The sequence below is a fragment of the Dermochelys coriacea genome, chromosome 13 (assembly GCF_009764565.3).
Source record: "Dermochelys coriacea isolate rDerCor1 chromosome 13, rDerCor1.pri.v4, whole genome shotgun sequence".
Classification (NCBI taxonomy): Eukaryota; Metazoa; Chordata; order Testudines; family Dermochelyidae; genus Dermochelys; species Dermochelys coriacea.
The window spans coordinates 20,726,275-20,750,460 of NC_050080.1; the positions used below are offsets into that span (position 1 = coordinate 20,726,275).

The following is a 24,186-nucleotide window of genomic DNA, read 5'->3' on the forward strand; positions in this document are numbered from 1 at the left end:
TGTGTGTGCGTGATGCGTCTGTTTCATTTTGCATTCATTTTTGGAAATATGGGACAATATTAGTTCAATGGGCTGTTAGTTCAATGGGCTTTGTGTTCGGTGGATCCTAGATTTTGAATGGGGCCTTATGTATCTTTGGTACTAAAAGACGTTTTGAAAAGGACTGTTAAGATCTCAGGCAAAGTTCCTACCTCACACCCCTTGTGAGATCTGCTGACAATACTGTCACGAAATTTTTTCTTTGGCAGTAACGAGATCATTTGGTCCCATTTCTACAATAGCTGCCTCCGGAGCTTAAATAATCAGCTACATTCACTTCCTGATGTACCTCGTGGCCTCCCAACCCTGGCTCCTGCCATTCCTTAACTCATTATTAATAGACCGTTCAATAGAGAACTGAAGGAGAGCAACAATGAGACTCAGGAATCCCCAATGGCAAAGCTGAGGCATAAAACAAGTTTATTTGTTACTGTGCCAGAGGCTCCATTTGAGCCCCCGTATGCAGACTGCAGGGATCTGGAGAATCCAGGATACAGGGATCTGGGTCAGCGCTGTCCTCGGGATGCCCTCGACCTATCCATGAAGTAGAGAGTTATGCTGGAAAAATAAAAAGTGATCAGATGCACCATGAGAAAATTTTGCACTGTACAACGTGGGCTGCACTTGGCCAGGCTTTGCAGAAAGCCAGGAAGGCCCAGCTACAGGCCTGGTCTGGGTTACAAGGCTCTCCTCGTCTCTGTGCTGTATAGAACTGTATCTTGTATAAGGATGAGCATGTTCTCCGTGCAGCCCATTAGGGGCAGCCATACCCTGACAGCCTCTGTAATATCCATGGCAGGTGACAGCCTAGGCGCTGTGCCCAGGCGGTCTGGCTGGCTGTACCTGATTATGTATGTGCTGGAGAGCTGAGCTTATAACGAATGAGTCCTGCCCACAAGCCAAGTCTGCTGCATGCATCCTCAGGATCCCGCTATTACAGAATTCACAGTGGGAGAGGCTCTTCTCCCTTACCCTCCTGGCAGGGCCCCCTAACCCCCTCTCTAATGCCTGTCTCCTTCTTCTTGTGTCTCACACTACCAGCTCTGCTGCCTCCTCCCAGCTGGCTGCTATATGGGGTTAGGGTAAAAAGGGGCTGTCTAAGAGGCCGTTGGATTTGAAATCTAATCAGGTTCAGGTTTAGCATCAGCTTGACCGCAGCGTCCCAGCGTGACAAGTGCTGGGGAAGCCAGGAAGGCAAGGGCCCAAGTCCCTCACAGCTAAAGCAGCATGTTCTGACCCTGGGCATGAGCTCTGGTCAGTGCAATGCTCTGTGTCTGCAGCCCAGAGCTGTAGTTCCCTTTCCATGGGCAAGTGCTCCCCTAGCCCAGCTGGAGCAGGGTGTGATCTCACCACAGAGCTGTATTCACGACTGATGCGTTAGGAGAGATGGGTCCCATTCTGAGGCCAAACACAATCTTTCCCACAGCCGGTGTCACAGCACTTCTGGTTTTCTGGACACTTGCTGTCCTTTTCACAGCGGTTAGGAGGATCAACCACGGGACAAAATACAGTGATGGCTGGACAAGTCCCAGGAGTCTCTGCAACAGAAGAAATTAATGGTGTATAAAAAGCATACCTGGTTCACTGAACATCAATATGTATCTCTCCATCACTCACTCTCTGTCCTGCTGGATGGTGCACAGGAGAGGCCGTCATATTTGCCATAGTAGAGTACTGTGCTCAGTAATGCTCCTTGTTACTTGGTAACTCTCTGATAAAACAGCCTGGCCTTTGTTCTGGCCTCAATGAAGGCCGTCTGTGCCAGGTCTGTGGGTGTATGGGGGCCACAAACCCAGTGCTCTTCCCACTGGGCAATATCTTCTCTGATACCGAGCCAGTGGAATGACTTTATGCCAGCCCTCTTCACAGCTGCTGGCCTAGGTGTGGCAGGAGAAGGAACAGGTGAATTGAGTGCTATTCTTGGCTTCCCTGTGCTGCTGACAGATGGCTCCTTATGGGCCACTCTTGCATATGCTGGGTCAACTCCTCTGCCTTTAAAATCCAGGAGGGACTAAGGTGGGAGCAACCCACCCCATCCTCCTCATCCAATGAGCTGTGCTGAGCTCAGATGAAGCCCAGAATAGGGCATCTGAGTGCTGAGCGGTCCTGTTAGTGGAGACCTTCCACCTGGAGATGTGGGGACTGGAGAACGATGAGCCCAGGGAGGACTGGATTCATCCCCCTGCACACACATTTAATCCCAGCATCCAGGTACCAGGGGGAGTTATTTAGTTCTACACCACCCACGAACTCATAATCACACTCAGCCCACACAGCTCCTCTCACTTAGTGTCTGGTTCTCACTAAGTCCTCTGGATGGGGTGACCAGCTGTCACCTAGTGGAATTTCTACTCTGAGTCCACTTGGATTTTTTTTTCCGTTGAAATCCCCAAAGGCGCCTGCCCAAGATCATTCCATATCCTGCAGACAAGCCTGGCTCATCGGTATGGGGAAAGAGACTTCCCCTGCATGAGACCCTAAATGTCAATGTGAGCATTCTCACGTACCTTCTGCTGGTTCCACGCAGTGCATGGCACAATGGCAATAACAGCACTTCTCCTGCTTTTTGCAGTCAGAATCAGTGGCACACTCATCAGTTTCTGCCTGAACACACCTTATGTAATCCGGCGGACAGGTTCCAGCTTTCACTGTAACAGAAAACAGCCACAGTTTGAACACTGTGCTATTGGCTGCAGGGATTGTTGATTGAAATCCACCCTGCAGTGTCACTTAGCACAGAGGTTCTCAACCTTTTTCTTTCTGAGGCCCCCCTCAACATGCTACATAAACTCCACGGTCCATCTGTGTCACAATAACTGATTTTCTGAATACAAAAGCCAGCGCTGGTGTTAGGGGGTAGCAAGCAGGGCAATTGCCTAGGGCCCACACCACAGGGGCCTCATGAAGCTACATTGCTCACATCTTCAGCCCTGGGTGATGGGGCTCAGGGACCTGGGCTTCAACCCCATGCAGTGGGACTTTGACTTTCTGCCCTTGGCCCTAGTGGGTCTAATGCTGGTCCTGCTTGGAGGCCCCTCTGAAACCTGCTCAAGCTCCCCTAAGGGGGGCCCGGACCTCTGGTTTAGAACTACTGACCTAGCAGGCTAGAGGCAATGTCCTTTGCTGTCCTGTGAGGTTCAGAATTCAAGACTTGAACAAAAGTCACTAGTCAGGACACAGGGCTATGCTGCCTAGCTCTGGATGCTGCTGCTTTCAATCTGCAGTAGTGACAGGGAGGGCCGTTGTGAGCCAGGTCCTTTGTGATGGAGCAGAACAGAGATGGGAATAGCAGCTGTGTTAGTCTGTATTCGCAAAAAGAAAAGGAGTACTTGTGGCACCTTAGAGACTAATAAATTTGTTAGTCTCTAAGGTGCCAAGAGATGGGAATGTGAGTGCTCCTCTGTCCAGGGCTGCAATCACTGCACTAGCTGTCCACCAGGCACTGACCTAGTCTGAGGTCCTGGTCTTGATTTTTCAAGGCTCTCGATGGGCTGAGCTCTCTCAGATACCATCTCTCCTTACATGGCCAAAAGCTAACGCACAAGCTGCAGTCAATCCTCAGGGATGATTTTCATCAATAAAGTTGAGACTAATAAGGACCAAGGATCTATCTCGGTCTATATATAAAATGTCTGTTTGGATTTAAATGCATCCGATGAAGTGAGCTGTAGCTCACGAAAGCTTATGCTCTAATAAATTTGTTAGTCTCTAAGGTGCCACAAGTACTCCTTTTCTTTTTGCGAATACAGACTAACACGGCTGCTACTCTGAAACCTGTTTGGATTTAGGTGTGTTTATTAGCAGGGTTGGAGGATTCATGTTTTATCGGTAAATGTCGGTAAACATCGATTTCACAGCACACACACAAATCAACACAAATATTTTCATCAATAATAATCAAAATGTACAGATGGGCAAAATCAGAAAAATGAGAGCTTGAGAGCTGATTAGAGTTTGACTTAAGGATATTTATTTTGGATATTTTGACATGTGATGTTGACAATTTGTGTTTTAATGGTTATAAGGCTTTAATTTTTTCAGTCTCAGTGTCTATTCTCATGAAATAATTATTGGCTGAACCACCCTTAATTTTCTACAGCTGTGAAAATATAAATAGATACAAATTGAAAATAATACTTAAAAATAAACATCAGTGTTATCCGTCAAAATTATACAAAAAGAAAATTGAAATCTGCCAAGCCTATTTATTATGTGCTCGGATATGAAGGTGAGGAGCACAATATAACTATCACAATGTGCATCTGTCTTAAGCTTTTCCATAGTGCCTCTCATCATGGTACCTTAGCATTGTTCTATAGAGACACAGAGGAGACAGACAGATGGGTAAGATTTCTGGGAGAACCAGTTTAGTTAAGAAAATAATTTCTCCCCTTCCTCACTGGAAAACCAAGATTGGGAGAGAAATGAGTCCACGCAGGGATGGGTCAGCCCATGGACACATTGAATTCCAGACCTTGCTACCCAGGGGGTTAGTTAGACACCATCCACCACTGTCGGTTTAGACTAAATGCCACAGAACAGGGAGTTTTCATATCTACCCCATGGATAGATAGCAGGGCTCAGGGGTCAGAGCAAAAACAAGGGGCTGCTCCTTTCCTTGGTCTAAAAAGCAATTGTGAACCCAGAACATTGGGTGCAGCCATCAAAGAGTTAAAATCTGTCCTTAAGCCTGATTGGCAGATCAGGCCCCAATGTTTTGGGCACAAAGGCTGCAAATAAGGCAAAGCATTGCCCAATAAGTTTCCAAACAGGACATCTTCAGCTGCTGCCCTGGAGGGGTCACAGTACAAGGACCCCTGTGGAGCCCCTGCTCTCTGCTTTCCAGTGGGATGCAGCCTGCTGCCCTCTGCCCCGAGCCAGGCCTGGAGACAGCCACGGTCTGTACTAACCTCGCTTCTGCTCAGTGGCAGCTGGCAGCTCCGTCCAAAGGGTCAGGAGCCCCACGAGGAGGAGGAGGATGCCCACTGACTTCATGGTGCTGTCGGAGAGCTGGGTCTGAATGCCCTGAGCTGAGCCAGCTGGGATTTAAACTCTCCCAGGGGTGGGGTTTGGGGGAGGAGGGAGTGCTTGGGGGCCTGCCATCATTCTGCCCTTTCCTTGTTCATTCCACAATCAGGTTCACATGTCTGTCCTGACCATTCTTGGGGAAGAAAAAAAAAACAAAAAACAAAGCCCTGCCATGCTGCAAGGGGAGTTTTTACATTACTCCACAGCAGCCTGGGAGAACAGCCTACGCCCTTTGGCCCTTTCTGCACCTGCCTGACATTAGCATGATCCTGAAGCGTTTCAAGCAGCAGTTTTCCCTAGGCGCGGGGCAGAGACCCATCAGCCTGGTATTTCCTTGCTGAGTTACTAAAGGTGAGCATTTAATGGCCGGCAGAGAGCCAGGCACTGTTGGGCCCAATTCATCGTTGCCCAGTGGCCCCTTTGTGCCAAGCTCTCCACAGGGAACTCCCCCAGCACAAGAGGCAACGCCATCCGTGGCAGAGCCAGCCTTGCAGCAGCCCCAGATGCTGGGGAAATCCTGGGGGCGGGGTGGGGGTGGGGGGATGGAATTGACCTGAGAGCAAGGGGGTCACTGGAACTTTCTTCCCTTGTCAGTTTATCACTGTCTGAGGTTGCTGCTGGTCAGTGCAGGCCCATCAGGTTAGCCAGGCAGGGCTATATGGGAGACTCTCAGTACCTATGTGACGGGTTGGGATTAGTGTTTCTGAGGCCTTTGGAATAGGGTCATGTGCCCAAGAAGCGCTGCACTCGACTGATTTTCTGCTGCTGTTGGTATGGAGCAGTTTGCTACTGATTTGTGTGTGCACCCAGAGGCCTGTACAATGGACCTTGGCTTAAAATTCTGCTAAACAATCCATGGGAATGAAATGGTTCACGCAGGGGGGTATGTGAGTAATTAGCTGAACCAGATTCTACCGCTTGAAGCCTGGGAGCTGCCAGCTATGATGCCTGTAGTGCTGACAAACTCAGGGAGCTGTGTTATTTCTCATGGTGTGTAATTCGTGTTGCTGCTTTTCTATGAATAGCTGGGCACTGTTGGGTTGCGGTCTCCCCTTGGCTGAATTGTCTGAAGCAGGTGAAAGGTGGCGGGAATGTCATGGTAACTTAGAAACATGTCAGGAGAGAACCACAGAGTGGAGTTAAAAAACTGGGGGGAGCAGCATTTGTGTGGCATGATGGAATGGCGGAGCAGGGCCTTTTAAGGCTTCTGGTGAGGATACCCAGGTGTTTGCACAGCAGAGCAGGGTCTTCCCACATTGAGAAGGAAGTGGCCCTGGGAAAATCATTTGGAAGTAGGAATCCCTCTGGCTGTCCACAGGGTTTGAATTTTGCACTGTCTGCATGAGCCTTTACTGCTTGAGCTAAAGGATTATCTCCTTTACCTACGAGCTGTAGTCTGCTCATTAACCGCTAAGGGAGACCAGCCACTAGCCAATGCTCCTCTCTAATGCAGGCAATGTTTTGATTGGGCACTTTTGATGAGAAATGGTTGCCCCTGGTTTTGGACAGTCCTTTTCTCTGGAGCACTTGGCAGTTCACTCAGTGTGGCAGGGGGCTTTGGGCACTGTCACACCCACCCCGTCACGCAGCCTTGCCATCCTGTTCACTGCTGCCATGTGCTGGGACCCAGGGACTGACAAGCCCAATGTGGGACCTTTTTTTCTCTTTCATCCTGAAAGATGATGTGACCTGCTCTGGAGAGGAGTGGGAATTAAATGATATCACCCTCCCCATAGCTGTATCCTGATCATCTCTTGAGTTGTAATGTGATCCTACCATTCAGACGGTTCCTCTGTTTGGGGCAGTTTCCACCCCCTTCTAGACTCTTTTCTATTTTTATCTTTTTGGCTTCTGTCTAGTAAGAGTTGGGCTTAGCTGCCAGGTTTAATTGACTCACCTGCAGATATCAGAGACATCAGCTGCAGACTTCCTAGCAAAGATTTTTTCCTTTAAAAGACTATGCACATCTCATGAACAACAGAAGATTTGTGACAAGCACAATCCTATCCTTGGCACCAGAACCCCTGCAAGCCCAAATGCTGTTAATGTTTTGGCAGGAAGAAACAGGGTGCCTTATAAATTCTACCATCCAGGAACCCCTGCCAGATCCACTCATCCGAGAAAACAGCAGCAATTGTGCAAACAGTCAAACCAGGAGAACCCCCACTGAGCCCAGAATCACACATTGCTAGTGAAGCAATTGAGGAAGCCTCAAGGCTGGCCAGGAAAAGAGAAAGAACAAATGCTAATGCAGGAACAAGTTTGTTTATAACTGAGCAAGACTCTAGTTAAACCTCATTGTATGGTGTCAGGAACAGAATGAGCATAGATCACCTGGCCCCAGCTAAAGATTCTGCTGTCCCCAATCCACATCTTCCCAGGCAATGAGAGCAGGAGGGGAAAATCCCATTTCCACATCCCAGTGGGGCTGTGGCTGCTGTTGCTCAGGGGAACCAGAGTATCAGGCCATCCTATGGCCTTGCAGTGCTGCCTGGGCAGCGTCTGAGTCTGCAGGGCAACACCCCTGAAAGACAATGTGTGAGACGGGGGAAATAAAGGGACAGATGTTAAGTTCATAGATACAGTCACACTTGACATTCTGATATGTACGCTGGGGAAATGCGGGCTTGGCAGAACAGCCATTAAATGGATACGTAATGGGTTAAACAACTGCAAGCAAATAGTAACTATTAATGGAATGATGTCAGATTGGAGGGAGGTCTCAAGTGGGATTCCACAGAGTTCTGTTCTGGGTCTGGTGTTATTTAACATCTTTATTAATAACCTGGATGTAAGAATAGAGACATGCTGATCACATTTGTAGATGAGACAAAGCTAAAAGGGGTTGCAAACACTTTGGAGGATAAAGCTAAAGCTCAAAGGGCTCTTTATAAATTAGAAAACTGGGCAATGGACAACAAATGAGATTCAACAAAGACAAACATAAGGGGTTACACATAGGGAAGAAAAACAAAACACACAAATACAGAATGAGGAACAACTGGCTTGGCAGCAGCACTGCTGAAAAGGATCTGGGAGTTGTGGTCGATCACAACCTCAACATGAATCAACAATGTGATGCTGCTACTCAAAAGCAAATGCAATTTTGGGTTGCAGTAACAGAGGCAGAGCACGTAAGTCACAGGAGGTGATAGTATTGCTCTACTCAGTGGTGGTTAGGCCTGAGCTGGAGTACTGTGTCCAGTTTTGGTCACCAATGTATAGAAAGTAGGGCAGTCAATTAATTGCCGTTAACTCATGCGATTAACTCAAAAAAATTAATCATAATTAAAAAAATTAATCGCGATTAATCGCAGTTTTAATTGCATTGTTCAACAACAGAATACCAAATGAAATGTATTAAATATTTTGGATGTTTTTCTACATTTTCAAATATTTAATTTCAATTTACAACACAGAATACAAAGCGTATAGTGCTCATTTTATATTTTTTATTACAAATATTTGCATTGTAAAAATGATAAAAGAAATAATATTTTTCAATTCACCTCATACAAGTACTGTAGTGCAATCTCTTTATCATGAAAATGCAAATTATAAATGTAGATTTTTTTTTGTTACATAACTGCACTCAAAAACAAAATGTAAAAAGAGCCTACAAGTCCACTCAGTCCTATTTCTTCTTCAGACAATCACTAAGACAAATAAATTTGTTTACATTAACAGGAGACAAGGCTGCCCGTTTCTTATTAACAATGTCACCTGAAAATGAGAACAGGTGTTTGCGTGGCACCACAGCATTGCTAGGTATTTACGTGCTAAACATTCGTATGCCCCTTCATGCTTTGGCCACAATTCCAGAGGCCATGCTTCCATGCCGATGGTGCTCATTAAAAAAATAAGGCATTAGCTGAATTTGTGACTGAACTCCTTGGGGGAGAATTGTATATCTCTACTCAGTTTTACCTGCATTCTGCCATATATTTCATGTCATGGCAATCTCGGATGACGAGCCAGCACATTGTTCATTTTAAGAACACTTTCACTGCAGATTTGACAAAACGCAAAGAATGTACCAGTAGTGGGGTGGTCATCTATTCTGGCCCTGATGGGGTTAAAACAGCCCAGGGAAAGGACTGCCCCGGGGGAGCCAAAGGCTAGGTTGATGGCGAAGGCAGCCACAGCTGGGGCCATGTCCCAATCAGGCCACAGCTGGCCCTATAAAAGGCTATGAGCCAGGAGCTCAGGCAGTCTCTCTCTAGCACAGCCATTGATGATGAGTGGCCATTACACTGCAGTCTGCCCCAGGGAGCGGGGGCTAGATGATAACTGGCAGTAGCCACTGAGGCAAGGGGGGATAGAGGGTTGGGGGTTCCCTGGGGCGGGGAGACCCAGAGACTGTGGGGGCACTGCAAAGGACAGGACCCCGAGGGAGGGGCACCAGGGTCTGGGAGGGACATGGGGGCCTGAGGCAAGTGGGACACCAGCCTGCAGAGGGTGCTCCGGAGGCTGGAGAGCTAATTCCCAGGATGACCAGCGGGAGGCGCTGCACCCGTGAGTCTTGGCCTTGCTACAGTACCAATATGAGATTTCTAAAAGTAGCTACAGCACTCGACCCAAGGTTAAGTATCTTGAGTGCCTTCCAAAATCGGAGAGGGGAAAGGTGTAGAGCACGTTTTCAGAAGCCTTAAAAGAGCAACAGACCAGTGTGGAAACTACAAAACCCGAACCACCAAAAAAGAAAATCAACCCTGTTGGTGGCATCTGACTCAGATGATGAAATGAACATGCATAGGTCTGCACTGCTTTGGATCGTTATCGAGCAGAACCTGTCATCAGCATGGAAGCATGTCCTCTGTAATGGTGGGTTAAGCATGAAGGGACATATGAATCTTTAGTGCATCTGGCAAGTAAATATTTTACGACGCCGGCTACAACAGTGCCATGCAAATGCCTATTCTCACTTTCAGGTGACATTGTAAACAAGAAGCGGGCAGCATTATTTCTTGCAAATGTAAATAAACTTGTTTGTCTGAGCAATTGGCTGAACAAGAAGTAGGACTGAGTGAACTTGTAGTGAACTCTACATTTGTAAGTTCAACTGTCATGATAAAGAGATTGCACTACAGTACTTGTATTAGGTGAATTGAAAAACACTATTTATTTTGTTTTTTTACAGTGCAAATATGTGTATTAAATATAAAGTGAGCACTGTACACTTCGTATTCTGTGTTCTAATTGAAATCAATATATTTGAAAATATAGAAAACATCCAAAAATATTTTAATAAATGGTATTCTATTATTGTTTAACAGAGCGATTAATCACAGTTAATTTTTTTAATTGCTTGACAGCCCTAATAGAAAGGATGTAGAAAAACTGGAAAGGATCCAGAGATGAGTGAGAAACTGCAGCATAGCAGGTTTAGATTAAATCTTGGGAAACAATTCCTAGCTGATAGAACAGTAGGACAATGGAACAGACTGCCGAGGGGGGCCGTGGAAATTCCTTCACTGGAGGTTTTCAAAAGGAGGCCAGATAGTACCTTTCTTGGATGGTTTTGACACAACAAATCCTGCTAACAGCCTCCACTGTACACTAAGTTTCCCAAACACTCCAGGTCCATGTCAGCCCTGAGCTGATCTCTGTGCTCGGAACAATGGGAATGGGCCATTTCAGGCTCAGCATCAGCCTGTCCATAGTATCCCAGTGTAACAATGGTGTGGGGAACTAGGAAAGGAACATGCCAGGTGTGACACTGCACCCCATATTCTTCATAGTGATATTATTATGATATGATTATGACATAGTTGTGATGTGTTTTATGCAAGATAAGTCATGTGAGATGTCATTGAAAAGATTATGATTTGCTGAATATGATTATCCTATTTGTATGCATGTAACATGAAGTTACGAATATTGGCTATGTACCTGTATTTCAAATGTAGTTACACCTGGGTAATGCCCACTAGCCAAGATGTTTTCATTCTAGATAGTGGATGGGGAATGGTCATTAGGGAAAAACAATAGGCCTTAGGAGAAGCTTATCTCCCACCTGGTGAGCCTTCCTGTTAACACTCCAAACAGCCTGTGAGTGATGGCTGCTATGACTCTACAAGGACATGTGATGAGACCATATGTCTCTAGACTCCATCTTGGGATGCCAGTATTTTTCAACAGACTGGTCTGGGAACTAAGCTTTGAAACAAAGGTTTCCCACAATATGGAAAAGCTCTTTAAGGCAGGGAGTGACAACATCTGGTGTTCTTCATTCCCCACATAAGAAGACTCCTGGAAACACCTGAGGAACAAAGACTGAACAGAGGAAAGTGCTGGACCCAGGCTAAAGGGATTTTTAGCCTGTGACTGGAACACCTGGGGATTCCAAGTGTACGCAAGTACAGCTTGCCCCTTAAGAATCTACAGCCTGCTTGTATCATCTCTTAGGGGTGAGAATCTGCTCTTCATATCCAATCTATTTAGTATATGAAGTTTAGTCTGCAGTTTTGTTTATTTGCTAGGTAATCTGCTTTGATCAGTTTGCTTTCACTTATAATCACTTAAAATCTATCTTTAATTGTTAAACTTATTTTTGCTTTATCTAAATCAGTGTGTGGGAGTCATAATAACTCAGGGACAAAAGGCTGTTGCATATTTCTCTCCACATTTGGGAGGAGGGGGAATTTTATGAGCTTATACTGTACAGTTCTCTGTGCAGCGCAAGACAGTATAATTTTGGGTTTATACTCCAGAGGGTATATATGCCTCAGGAACTGGGAGTAGCTTTCCCAGGCTGGTCAGAGATCCTGCTTCTAACTGCTGCTGGGTGTGTTCCTACCAGTATGTATGCTGGTGAAAGTGCAGGCTGGAAGACATTGTAGCTTGTCACAGCAGTGCAGTGTAAAAAGCAGTCCAGGTTGATGGATCAGGGGGCTCAGTGGTACCCCAATTCCACGTGGCACCCCAGAGAGGAACCCGTCACATGAGATATCCAGGTTCTGTCTGGGTAGAGTGACACTTTGGTTCCCTAGCCATCAGCTGTGGTCAGTGCAGTGCTCTCTGCCTGCAGCCTTCAGTATTTAAAAGCAGGGTATGTAGAATTCAATTTTTATTTTTTTATATTTTGACTGATACTATCTATTTTATTTTTAAGCATTTTTGCTATTTTTATCAATTTCCTTTTTCACAGATGTGGGAAATGATGGGGGGGGTTCAGCCAATGAGGGGGTTATGCGATAATTATTTCATGACAGTAAACAAGATTTCAAAAGTTAAACCCTTATAACCATTAAAACACAAATCATCACAGATCAAAATATACACAGTAAATAGCCTTAAATCAAACTCTAAGTTTTCAAGTACTATTTCTCTTACTTTGGCCATTTGTATATTTTGATTATTATAGATTTTTTTCCTCATTGGTTGTGTGTGTACAGTGAAATTGACATTTACCAGTATTTACCAATTAAAATATAATCCTTAAAAGCCTAATTACAAGCTAGTATTGCATGTCCTGGTGTGTGGTGCCACCTAGTGAGACTTAATTAGCTAATGTGTGTACAGGAATTTATGTGCTTGGCTCGCTACATGCTCTCCCCACTAAACACAAAATCTAGCTGAAGGTATGAATGTTCCAAGCCTACACTGGGGAGCTAGTCAAAAAAAATACCAGCAAAACATCTATTGTTGGAAGGTGCCAATTCATTGAAATTGAAACGCTTTGTGGTGACGGTTTGATTTCAATGCAGTTGCAATGGAAGTTTTCAAAAGCTGAACTTCCAGGGTTTGTGGCTCTGAGGAAACCCACCTGGCCGATTGCCCTGGCACTGGGCTCCATTCCCTGTCACACAGAATTGGGAAATTTTTGCTTTTCTATCCAAATCAGAATGAAACCAGATTTTGAAATCTCAAAATCCTCTGTGAAATGGACGTACCACTGGCTGTTGGAATGGCCTGTTAGAGCCATGAGAAACCAGGCTGGAATCTGTAGAATAAATACATGAAAGAATGGAAGGTGCTCAGAATGTAGAGATATGGAACTGACAGCACATGCACCTTTGTCTGCTGAGGGAAAAGAAATACATGCACTGCACCGCCAGGGTAGGCAGCATGTGGATTCTAGGAAAGTCCTGGATCACAAACATGTTCAAGTTCGGCTGAGAGCAAAGTGTACACGACGACATGGGGATTGCTGAGGACAGAGAGAGATGGCCTCCGTTGCATCATGTTTTCTCCACTCTGCAGCATCCAAAGAGTGAGTTAGGAGGTTGGGATCTACTGGACATGGTGGTGATCCATGCAGGTGGAAATGATCTGGGTTTTTTCCCTAGCATGCACCTCACACAATGGGTGAGAGCAGATTTGGACGGCATCAGAGATTCGTGTCCAGGGCTGCGATAGTTTTCTCTGGTTTGGCTGAGCATCTGAATAATTGCTACTGCAACAATATGAAACCATGACAAAATGCTGGATGAACATTAATTGGAAAATTGTAGGGTTCATGTCTGACCAGAAAATGTGTACGGCATGGTGCAGAAACATGACAAGCTCTGACACCCAGGACGCAAATTAAATAATGATGTAAATCACCAAGTGGAAGCTTTGATTTATGTTGTTGATTTTAATCATTTTTTCCATTTGTACTTCAGTTATTTTCTGAGGAAAGTTGCATTTTCCTTGGTTGAACTAACCATTAAAACATATTGATTGACATCTAAATTGAGCCTTTACACTATATTTGGTACATCTTTTTGCTACCTCGAAGGGTACACATTTATTTAAGCAATTATATAGATTAATATTTTCAGGTGTTTATTAATTGTACACTTTAGTATATTACAAAATGGAGAAGGAAAGGAACAAGCTAACACCATCTCTCCCTTTCCCTAAAGACTTCCCGACATGCACTCCTAAGATGGAAGACCCTGCTTATCATCAAGATGACAGGGAGAAAAGTGAAAGAAAAGCTTTGAGAGCTTTAAGAAACAGACTCTGATACCATGGGAAATGAACCAGATGTGGCTTCCCTCTGAGCAAGATCCTTAAGAAGATCAATGTTCTTCTAGACCTGCCTGTTGGTGCAACGTGAGGGACCAGTTGCTTGATCAGAATCCTGTGCAGATGGAGAGTGATAGAACAAATGTTTAAATGTTTACTTCACTGATCTCTCAAAGTCCAATACAATATACTGGGCCCGATTCTCTGCTTTTTTATCTCAGTGTAATTCCAATGAAGTGAGCAAAACCTTAGCAGTGTAAAACTGGTATAATGCCATGAAGAATCAGGACCATGCTTTTAACTGCTTTACAAAATTCCTGCAGGTATAGAGTGTAAAATGTAGCCTTCTTTAGATCCTGCTTTGCCTTGTTCTTATTTTAATGAACGTAGCAAAGTCATCCTGGTAGCAGCTGGAAATCTGACTCAACCAGCCGAGCTGATGGGTATGCAGTGTAATGGTAACAGAAGTGATTCCATCTCTAAATCTGAGCACTTACGTGGTTTGCTGATGACACCTTACTTAGTGCTTCCCTGCTGTATGTCCCTTGACCATCCTAATCAAGCTGAGCATTTGCTGGTGAACAGAGATGACACTGGTATGTGAAAATGAATGGATTTCCCATGGGGCATGTTAGTCATTAGCTTAAGCAAGTCCTATAGCTCAAGGACTGGGAGCCAAATCCTTGGCCCTTGTTCCAGCTACTTAGAGCTATTGAGGCAGAGAAAAGCAGCCAGCAAGCTGCCCTAAAGGGGCAGCCGAGGCTTCCCCCAATGGAGAAGAGTCCAGAGGGACCTTCAGCTGATGTAGCCAGCCCTTGCCACCCACTCTGCCAGCCTCTGCATAGGGGGTGGGGAGGGGCACTTTCAGGGCTGGCTGGAAGAGGGTGGGAGCAGAACACTGCACTCCAGCTGAGCCTTGGTTGGCAGAGTGATTTCTGGTTGCACAATGTAGAGCAGCTCTTTGGCTGTTCTAAGTTTTGCCAGAGGCTGCATCAACTCGAAGGTCAGAGGAGCAGCAAGGTGGCTTAAAGACACACTTGTCCCTCTATACACCCCCTCAGAAGGCGCAGACCCAGAGGTTCCCAACCATGACATGTGCAGTGCTGCCATCGTCAGTGTGATGTTTTATTTCTCATAGTCTTTAATTTGAGCTGCTGCTTTTATAAATAGCTGGGAGCTGTTGGGTTGATCTCTCCCCTTGGCTGAAGTCTCTAATTGTCCGAAGCAGGTGAAAGGCGATGGGCCGTCACTGTGACCTATAAGTATGTCAGGAAATAAACTTCAGGGTGCAGTTAAAGAACTGGTGTGAGCGGAGAGAGCATGGATGAGCAGGGCCTTTGAAGGCATCTAATTGTTAGAACAACATAGCAGATTCTTCTCAAGATGAGAGGACATGGCCACATGTGGGCTACTGGAAAATTGTTTTGACTGGACACTTTTCATGGCACAAAGTGGCCGTGCTTTCTGGTCATTTCTTTTGGGGGAGCATTTGGCAATTTATTCAGCAGGGGATGGGTTCCCTCTGGGCAGCATCAGCCTCTCCACATCAACCAGTGTCACCATCAGGCTGGGACCCAGGGCCTGAACTGCCTCCTTTCTCCTGAGTCTGAAAGGTGCCCTCAGCAGACCAGCTGAGGAGGAGGAGCTAAATGACCTCACCATCTCCTTGGCTGTGTCCTGAGCAGCTCCTGAAGTGTGAAGCAAAGGTGTCTTCTATTTCTCCCTCCCTGGCATGACAGCTGCAACTCCACCTTGTTCTTCCTGACTCTTCTCTGTCTCTCCCTTTTAGCCTTCTGCCTAACACATGCCTGGCTGAGTCACTAGGACAAATCTAGCCTTGCAACACTCTGCTGCGACCAGTTTAGCCAGCTACCAGCCATACTGAGCAGCCGGGTCTTAATAAAAACGTCACCAGCACAGACTGGCCAGAGGAAAACAGTAAGCTTTAGCCACACATTTTCCAAGTGGGGTCAGCGCATGGGCGTGGTTAACTGGCTCATGTGCCATGATCTTTCAGCAACTGACCCACAGCCATCAGACAGAAGCTGCATTTTCCTCCCCTTTTACTTCTCTTTTCTCACTCCTGCTCTGTGTGTGTTTGTAAGGTAGGGTTACCAGATAGCAACTGTGAAAAAACGGGACAGGGTTTGGGGGGTAATAGGCGCCTATACAAGAAAAAGTCCCTAAAAACGGGACTGTCCCTTTAAAAATGGGACATCTGATCACCCTATCTTAAGGTGAAGCAGGATTGGATTTACCAGCTGAACCGAAGAGCTGAGAGCCACCACCTGAAACTGATCCTCTTGCTTTGTCAGCATTACCCGTTGCCTTCCCTACTAGCAAATCAGACCTTTCCCCGAAGTCCAAATAGCCTGTACTGTGCATTGTTGCAGCGGTTGACAATGGATGCTACAATTTCCTGCCTGTGCCAGTGTGACTCAGTTTGTAGGTGCCCCTGATCCTTCCCCAGAAGAGTGCCAGGGAGGAAAATTCCCAGGGATGCCTGGCTGAGGTTTGTGAAGCATCACAGCTCACCTTCCGCCTCTAATCTAGCCTTGCAACACTCTGCTGCGACCAGTTTAGCCAGCTACCAGCCATACCGAGCGGCCAGGTCATAATAAAAACTTTACCAGCACAGACTGGCCAGAGGAAAACAATAAGATTTAGCCACACATTTTCCAAGTGGGGTCAGTGCATGGGAATGGTTAATTGGCTCATGTGCCATGTGCTTGTGCCCATAATCTTCCAGCAGCTGACCTGCAGCCATCAGACAGAAGCTACATTTTCCTCTCCTTTTGCTTCTCGTTTCTCACTCCTGCTCTCTGTGTGTTTGTCTTAAGGTGAAGCAGGATTGGATTTACAAGCTGAACTGAAGAGCTGAGAGCCACCACCTAAAACGGATCCTCTTGCTTTGTCAGCATTACCGGTTGCCTTCCCTACTAGCAAATCAGACCTTTCCCCTAAGTCCAAATAGCCTGTACTGTGCATTGTTTCAGCGGTTGACAATGGATGCTACAATTTCCTGCCTGTGCCAGTGTGATTCAGTTTGTAGGTGCCCCTGATCCTTCCCCAGAAGAGTGCCAGGGAGGAAAATTCCCAGGGATGCCTGGCTGAGGTATGTGAAGCATCGCAGCTCACCTTCCGCCTCTAATCTAGCCTTGCAACACTCTGCTGCGACCAGTTTAGCCAGCTACCAGCCATACCGAGCGGCCAGGTCATAATAAAAACTTTACCAGCACAGACTGGCCAGAGGAAAACAATAAGATTTAGCCACACATTTTCCAAGTGGGGTCAGTGCATGGGAATGGTTAATTGGCTCATGTGCCATGTGCTTGTGCCCATAATCTTCCAGCAGCTGACCTGCAGCCATCAGACAGAAGCTACATTTTCCTCTCCTTTTCCTTCTCGTTTCTCACTCCTGCTCTGTGTGTGTTTGTCTTAAGGTGAAGCAGGATTGGATTTACCAGCTGAACCGAAGAGCTGAGAGCCACCACCTAAAATGGATCCTCTTGCTTTGTCAGCATTACCCGTTGCCTTCCCTACTAGCAAATCAGACCTTTCCCTAAGTCCAAATAGCCTGTACTGTGTATTGCTGCAGAGGTTGACAGTGGATAATACAATTTCCTGCCTGTGCCATGTGACTCAGTTTGTAGGTTCCCCTGATCCTTCCCCTGAAGAGCGCCAGGGAGGAAAATTCCCAGGGATGCCTGGCTGAGGTATGTGAAGCATCGCAGCTCACCTTCCACCTCCACCACACCTCAGCGGAAAGGGGAGCTGGTCTGGCAGAGCCTCCTGCTCAGCAGATGAAGCCCACACTCTCTTTGTGGCTAGCACCATCTCTGAATAATTCCCACATAGCTCCACAAGCTGTCTGTTGCCTCCCTCAAAGCTGCTCTCTCTGGGGTTCATCTGGCAGGTCAGAGATGCAGCGTTTTCTAACTGGCTCAGGGTAACACAAATACAGTCACCCTCTCTCTCTCTCTTTCTCTCTCTCTGTGTTTTTAAACAGGGCACCTTTTATTTTGCTTCCAAAGGGGCGGGCATAGATGGAGGGTCTGAGATAAAATCAGTGTTGTTCCCACTGAATTCCAGCCTTTCAGGGGAGCAGTTGTGGTGTCCTGGGTGAAAACACCTTTCTATGGCTGGTAGCAGATGTTGGTTCTGCTCCTGGCTGTGTGTCTGACTTCTGGGTTATTTCTGTCACATGAGCCTTGAAGCAATGCCACACATTTCATTAAATCCCTGGGGGGTTCTTTCTTGGGCCCAGCAGGGACTGACTTGTGTGGGTAGCATATGTGTCTGTGCAATGTGTCTATCTGGGACTGGCTGAGGGGTCAATCTCAGGAGAATTTTCAACCCTTTGTTATTGTGGGCTGGTTCAAGGGAGATTCTGCTGAGCAAAGGCAATATAAGGAAATGCCAATATGTGATTGTGAATTCTGCAGGGCTCCAACTCCCCTGAGCTTTGCTGAGCTCTGCAGTTCTCCCCATAGAGATGTGGGAGGCCCCTGGGCACAACAGGAGTTGGACTTTTGCAGACTATGCTCAGTTCAGTATTTAACTTGTGGAAGCCAGGAATGTTCCAAAAATGGGGGGAAAGTCAGCACGTAGAGCTCCCTTCCAGAGGGCACTTGCCTTTCACAGCACAGACAACTCTTCTGTGTACTCCAGGAATAAAATCTGCTTCTTCTATGAAGAGTCCCGGAAGAGAGAGAGAGATGGCTGGATGCCTCCTCGAGCTGCTTTCTAGCTGCCAGCTGAGAAACTTTGCATTCACTTTTGGAGATATGTCACAAGTGACATTGCTCTCAGTTTAATGGGTTTTGTGTTTGGTGGATTCTAGATTTTGAATGGGACCTTTTATATCTCTGGTACTAGAAGACATTTCGAGCAGGACCATTTAGATTTTAGGCAAACCGTGAACCTCACACCCCTTACGAGATCTGCCTAGAGATACTGTCAGAAAATTTTGCTTTGGCAGTAACAAGATCATTTCACCCCATGTCTACAATAACTGGCTCTGGAGCTGAAATAATCAACCACATTCACTTCCAGGTGTACCTCCTGGCCTCCCACCCCTGGCTCCTGCCATTCCTTAACTCATTATTAATAGACCGTTCAACAGAGAACTGAAGGAGAGACAATGAGAGTCAGGAATCCCCAATGGCAAAGCTGAGGCACAAACAAGTTTATTTGTAATCATGCCAGAGGCTCCATTTCATTCCCAGTATAAGGTGTGCAGGGATCTGGAGAGTCCAGGACACAGGGATCTGGGTCAGCGCTGTCCTCGGGATGCCCTCAGCCTATCCATGAAGCAGAGAGTTATGCTGGAAAAATAAAAAGTGATCAGGTGCACCATGAGAAAATCTTGCGCTGTACAAACTGAGCTGCCCTTGGCCAGGCTTTGCAGAAAACCAGGAGTGCCCAGATACAGGTCTGGCTTGCGTTACAAGGCTCTCCTCGGCTCTGTGCTGTACAGCTCATTTTCAGTGGCCAGCTCATGGCAATAGAGTCCCCTCCCATAAGAGCTAATGCAGAACCACAATCCCTGCAACCTCAGGACAAAAGCCAGGACTCTGTTTGACATGGGGTTTTCCATTGAAAAACAAATGATACCTCTCAGCCCAAAGTCTAGTATCTCAGTCTATATGTAGAACATCTGTTTGGATGTATGTATGTTTATTAGCAGGATTGGAGGATTAATATTTTATTGGTAAATGTCAGTAAACTCTGATTTTACTGTACACAAACAAACCAACAAAAAATATTTCCATCAATAGTTGCAATTTATAGATGGGCAAAATCAGAAAAATAAGAGCTTGAGAACTGATTAGAGTTTGATTTAAGGATATTTATTTTGGATATTTTTACATGTGGGTGTTGACAATTTGTGTTTTATTGGTTATGAAGCTTTAATTTTTTGAATGTCGACTATCACTAAGTAATTATTGGTCGACCACCCCCCCATAATTCTCCACAACTGTGAAAATGTAAATAGATAAACATTTTTAAAAAACCCTTAAAAATAAAAAAATATTTTCTGTCAATATTACACAAAAAGAAAATCGACCCTCCCATTTATTGTTTGCTCAGATAAGATGGTGAGTATGACTATCAGGGTATAGATCTATCCTAAGCTTTTCTATAGTGCCTCTCGCCATGGTACCTTAGCATTATTCGATAGATACACAGAGGAGACAGAAAGATGGGGAAAGATTTCTGGGAGAACTTCTTTAGTTAAGAAAACAATTTCTCCCGCTTCTCACTGGAAAACCAAGTTTGGAAGAGAAATGAGCCCAGGCTGGGATGGGCCAGCCTATGGACACATTGAATTCCAGACCCTTGCTACCCAGGGGAGTTACATATAGGGTGACCAGATATTCCGATTTTATAGGGACAGTCCCAATTTTTGGGTCTTTTTCTTATATAGGTTCCTATTACCCCCCACCCCCATCCCGATTTTTCACATTTGCTGTCTGGTCACCCTAGTTACACATCATCCTTCACTGTCAGTTTAGACTAAATGCCACAGAACAGGGAGTTTTCATTTCTGCCCCCATGGATTGAGCAGGGCTCAGGGGTCAGAGCAAAGACAAAGGGGCTGCTCCTTTCCATGGTCTAAAAAGCAATTGTGAACCCAAAACGTTGGGTGCAGCCATCAAAGGGTTAAAATCTGTCCTTAAGCCTGATTGGCAGATCAGGCCCCATGCTTTTGGGCACAAAGGCTGCAAATAAGGCAAAGTATTATCCTGTAAGTTTCCAAATGAGACATCTTCAGCTGCTGCCCTGGAGGAGTCACAATACAAGGACCCCTGTGGAGGCCCTGCTCTCTACCCTCCAGTGGGATTGGAGCCTGCTGCCCTCTGCCCCAGGGCATGCCTGGAGACAGCCACTCTCTATATTAACTTTGCTTCTCCCCAAAGGCAGACGGCACCTCTGTCAGGAGCGTGAGGAGCCCCATGAGGAGAAAGATGCCCACTGACTTCATGGTACTGTCGGAGAGCTGGGTCTGAATGCCCCGAGCTGAGCCAGCTGGGACTTAAACGCTCCCAGGGATGGAGCTGGGCAGGGATCTGCCAGCATTTTGCTCTTTCCTTGTCCATTCCACAATTAGGTTCACATGTCGGTCCTGACCATTCTTGGGCAAGAAAAATAAAACCCCCAAACCTCTGCCATGCTGAAAGAGGAGTTTTTACATTCCTCAACAGCAGCCTGGGAGAATGGTCTCCACCTTTTGGCCCTTTCTGCGGCAGCCTGACATTAGCATGAGCCTGAAGCATTTCAAACATCAGTTTTCCATGGGTGCTAGGCCTCTTTGTAGTGTTGCAGAAATCCATCAGGATCATACTTCCTTGCTGTTGTAATACAGCTGAACAGTGAACATAGAATGGTTGGCAGAAAGCCAGGCCCTGTTGGACCCGAGTGCTGAGCAGTCCTGTGACTGGAGACCTGCCAACTTGAGATGAGGGGACTGGAGAAAGATGGGTCCAGGCAGGACTGGAGTCAGCCCCCTAGACATACATTTAACTCCAGCATCCAGATACCAGGGGGAGTTATTTAAATCAACACCATCCATAAACTCCCATTGCAGTGACAGAGACACAGCTGCATCCTTATGAGGTTGAAACTATCATCTCAGGGGTTAGGTCTGTCTAGCTGTACTCTCTGCTGATCCTGGAGAAGCTTTGAACGGCTGCTCATAACCCCAACCAACCCAAACAGCTCCTCTCATTCAGTGTCTGGTTCTCACCAAGGCTTCTGGATGGGGTGACCAGCTGTCACCTAGAATGGTGGAATTCTTACTCAGGGCTCCACAGGGATTTTTCTATTCATTGAACTCCCTAAAGGCACCCACCCAAGATGGCTCTGAATCCTGAAGACAACTCGTGGCGCATCGGGAGTGGGGGAGAGTCTCCCCTTGTATGAGACCATACACTCTGCATTAGCTGTATCTTGTACCTTTTTCTGGGTCCACGCAGCGCATGGCACAAAAGAAATGACAGCACTTCTGTTTTCCTCCGCACTCAGAATCCCTGGCACACTCATCAGGCTCTGCCCGAATGCACTTTATGTAATCTGGCGGGCAGTTCCCAGGTTTCTCTGTAACAGAAAAAAGCCACAGTATGAAGAACCTGCTATTGGCTGAGGGGATTGTTGATTGAAATCCACCCAGCAGGCTAGTGGCAATGTCATTCACTGTCCTATTAGGATGCTCACATTTGATGTTGACAATTTGCATTTTAATGGTTATAAAGCTTTATTTTTTTGAATGTCTAGTATCACTAAATATTCTTGGCTGGCCCTCCCCCCCTTAATTTTCTGCAACTGTAAAAATGTAGAATCATAGAATCATAGAATCTCAGGGTTGGAAGAGACCTCAGGAGGTCTTCTAGTCCAACCCCCTGCTCAAAGCAGAACCAATCCCCACTAAATCATCCCAGCCAGGGCTTTGCCAAGCCTGACAAAGACATTGAAAATAATACTTAAAAATAAACATCAATATTATCTGTCAAAATTATTCAAAAATAGAAATTGAATTCTGCCAAGCCTATTTATTAGGTGCTCTGATACAGATCAGGAGAATAGTATGACTATCAAGGTACATATCTATCTTAGGCTTTTATATAATACCTCTTGTCATGGTATCTTAGCATTATTAGATAAAGAGACACAGTAGACAAACAGAAGGCGGCACAGATTTCTCGGAGAACTTGTTTAATTAAGAAAATAATTTCTCCCCCTACTCACAGGAAAACAGAGACTGGGAGAGAAATAAACCCAGGTAGGGATGAGTCAGCCCATGGACACACTGAATTCCAGACCCTAGTTGAGCCCCTGCTCTCTGCCCTCCAGTGGGATTGGAGTCTGCTGCCCTCTGCCCCAGGGCAGGCCTGGAGACAGCCACCCTCTGTACTAACCTCGCTGCTGCCCAGAGGCAGCCGGCAGCTCCATCCAGAGGGTGAGGAGCCCCAAAAGGAGGAGGATGCTCACTGACTTCATGATGCTGTCGGAGAGCTGGGTCTGAATGCCCCAAGCTGAGCCAGCTGGGATTTAAATGCTCCCAGGGGTGGGGCTGGGAATGGGGTGGAGGTGCTTTGGAGCCTGCCAGCATTCTGCCCTTTCCTTGTCCATTTCACAGTCAGATTCACGTGTCTCTTCCAAACATTCTTGGGCAGGAAAGAAAAATAAAACCCCCCAACCTCTGCCATGCTGAAAGGGGAGTTTTTACATTATTTAACAGCAACCTGGGACATCCTGTGGTTCAGACAATCTCTCCCCAGGTAGTTTCCAACTTTCCACCCCTTTCTAGACTCTTTTCTATCTTTATCTTTTTGGCCTCTGTCTAGTAAGGGTTGACTTAGCTGCCTGGTTTAATTGGACTGAAACCTAGCTGTGGGTATCAGAGACATCAGCTGCATATTCCTCTCCTTTGCTTTGCCTGGCTCTCAGCCCCTTTGTGTGCATTTGTCTTTGGAGGAAAGAGCAGAACAGTACTTGAAATCTGAGAGTCCCACTGGTAATTCACCCTCCCTCTTTCCCAACAAGGGCATCTGGTGCCATTTAAAAGAATTTCTAGCAAAGATTTTTTCCTTTAAAAGACTATGCACATCTCTTGAACAACAGAAGATTTGTTATGAGCACAATCCAATCCCTTGCACCAGAATCTCCCACGTCCCAAATGCTGTTAATGTTCTGGCAGGAAGAAACAGGGCATTTTATAAATTCTACCATCCAGGAACCCCTCCCAGATCCGCCCCACAAAGAAAACACCAGCAATTGTGCAAACATTCAAGCAAAAAGAATGCCCATTGAGCCCAGAGTGAAGCAATTGTTTAGTTAAGAAAATAATTCTTAAGGTTGGCCAAGGAGTGAGAAAGAACAAGCAGGAACAAGTTTATTTTTAACAGACCAAGATGCTCTCGTTAAAGTTCAATGTATGGCATCAGGGACAGAATGAGGAGAGAACACCCAGCCCCACCTGAAGATTCTGCCTCCCTCCATCCACACCTCCCCAGGCAATGAGAGCCAGGCGGGAAAGCCTCATTTCCACATCCCAGTGGGACTATGGGTGATGTTGCTCTGGGGAATCAGAGTGCAAGGCTTTGTCATGTCTTTGCTGTGCTGTTGAGTCTGTACGTTCATAATCCCCCCTCCCCAAGG

The 24,186-nt window shown here is 46.2% G+C and overlaps 1 protein-coding gene across 1 annotated transcript; it reads right to left on the reverse strand.

The window, feature by feature from the left end:
- Positions 1-442: 442 nt before the first annotated feature.
- LOC119842293 (WAP four-disulfide core domain protein 5) lies at positions 443-23,137 on the reverse strand. Its single transcript, XM_038370235.2, has 5 exons — positions 22,944-23,137; positions 21,985-22,125; positions 2,547-2,687; positions 1,390-1,577; positions 443-597 (listed from the first exon to the last, which is right to left on the reverse strand). Exons 1-4 carry the CDS (start codon positions 23,023-23,025, stop codon positions 1,417-1,419), a joined length of 525 nt encoding a protein of 174 aa, XP_038226163.1. The 5' UTR covers positions 23,026-23,137; the 3' UTR covers positions 443-597; positions 1,390-1,416.
- Between the last annotated feature and the right edge of the window lie 1,049 nt (positions 23,138-24,186).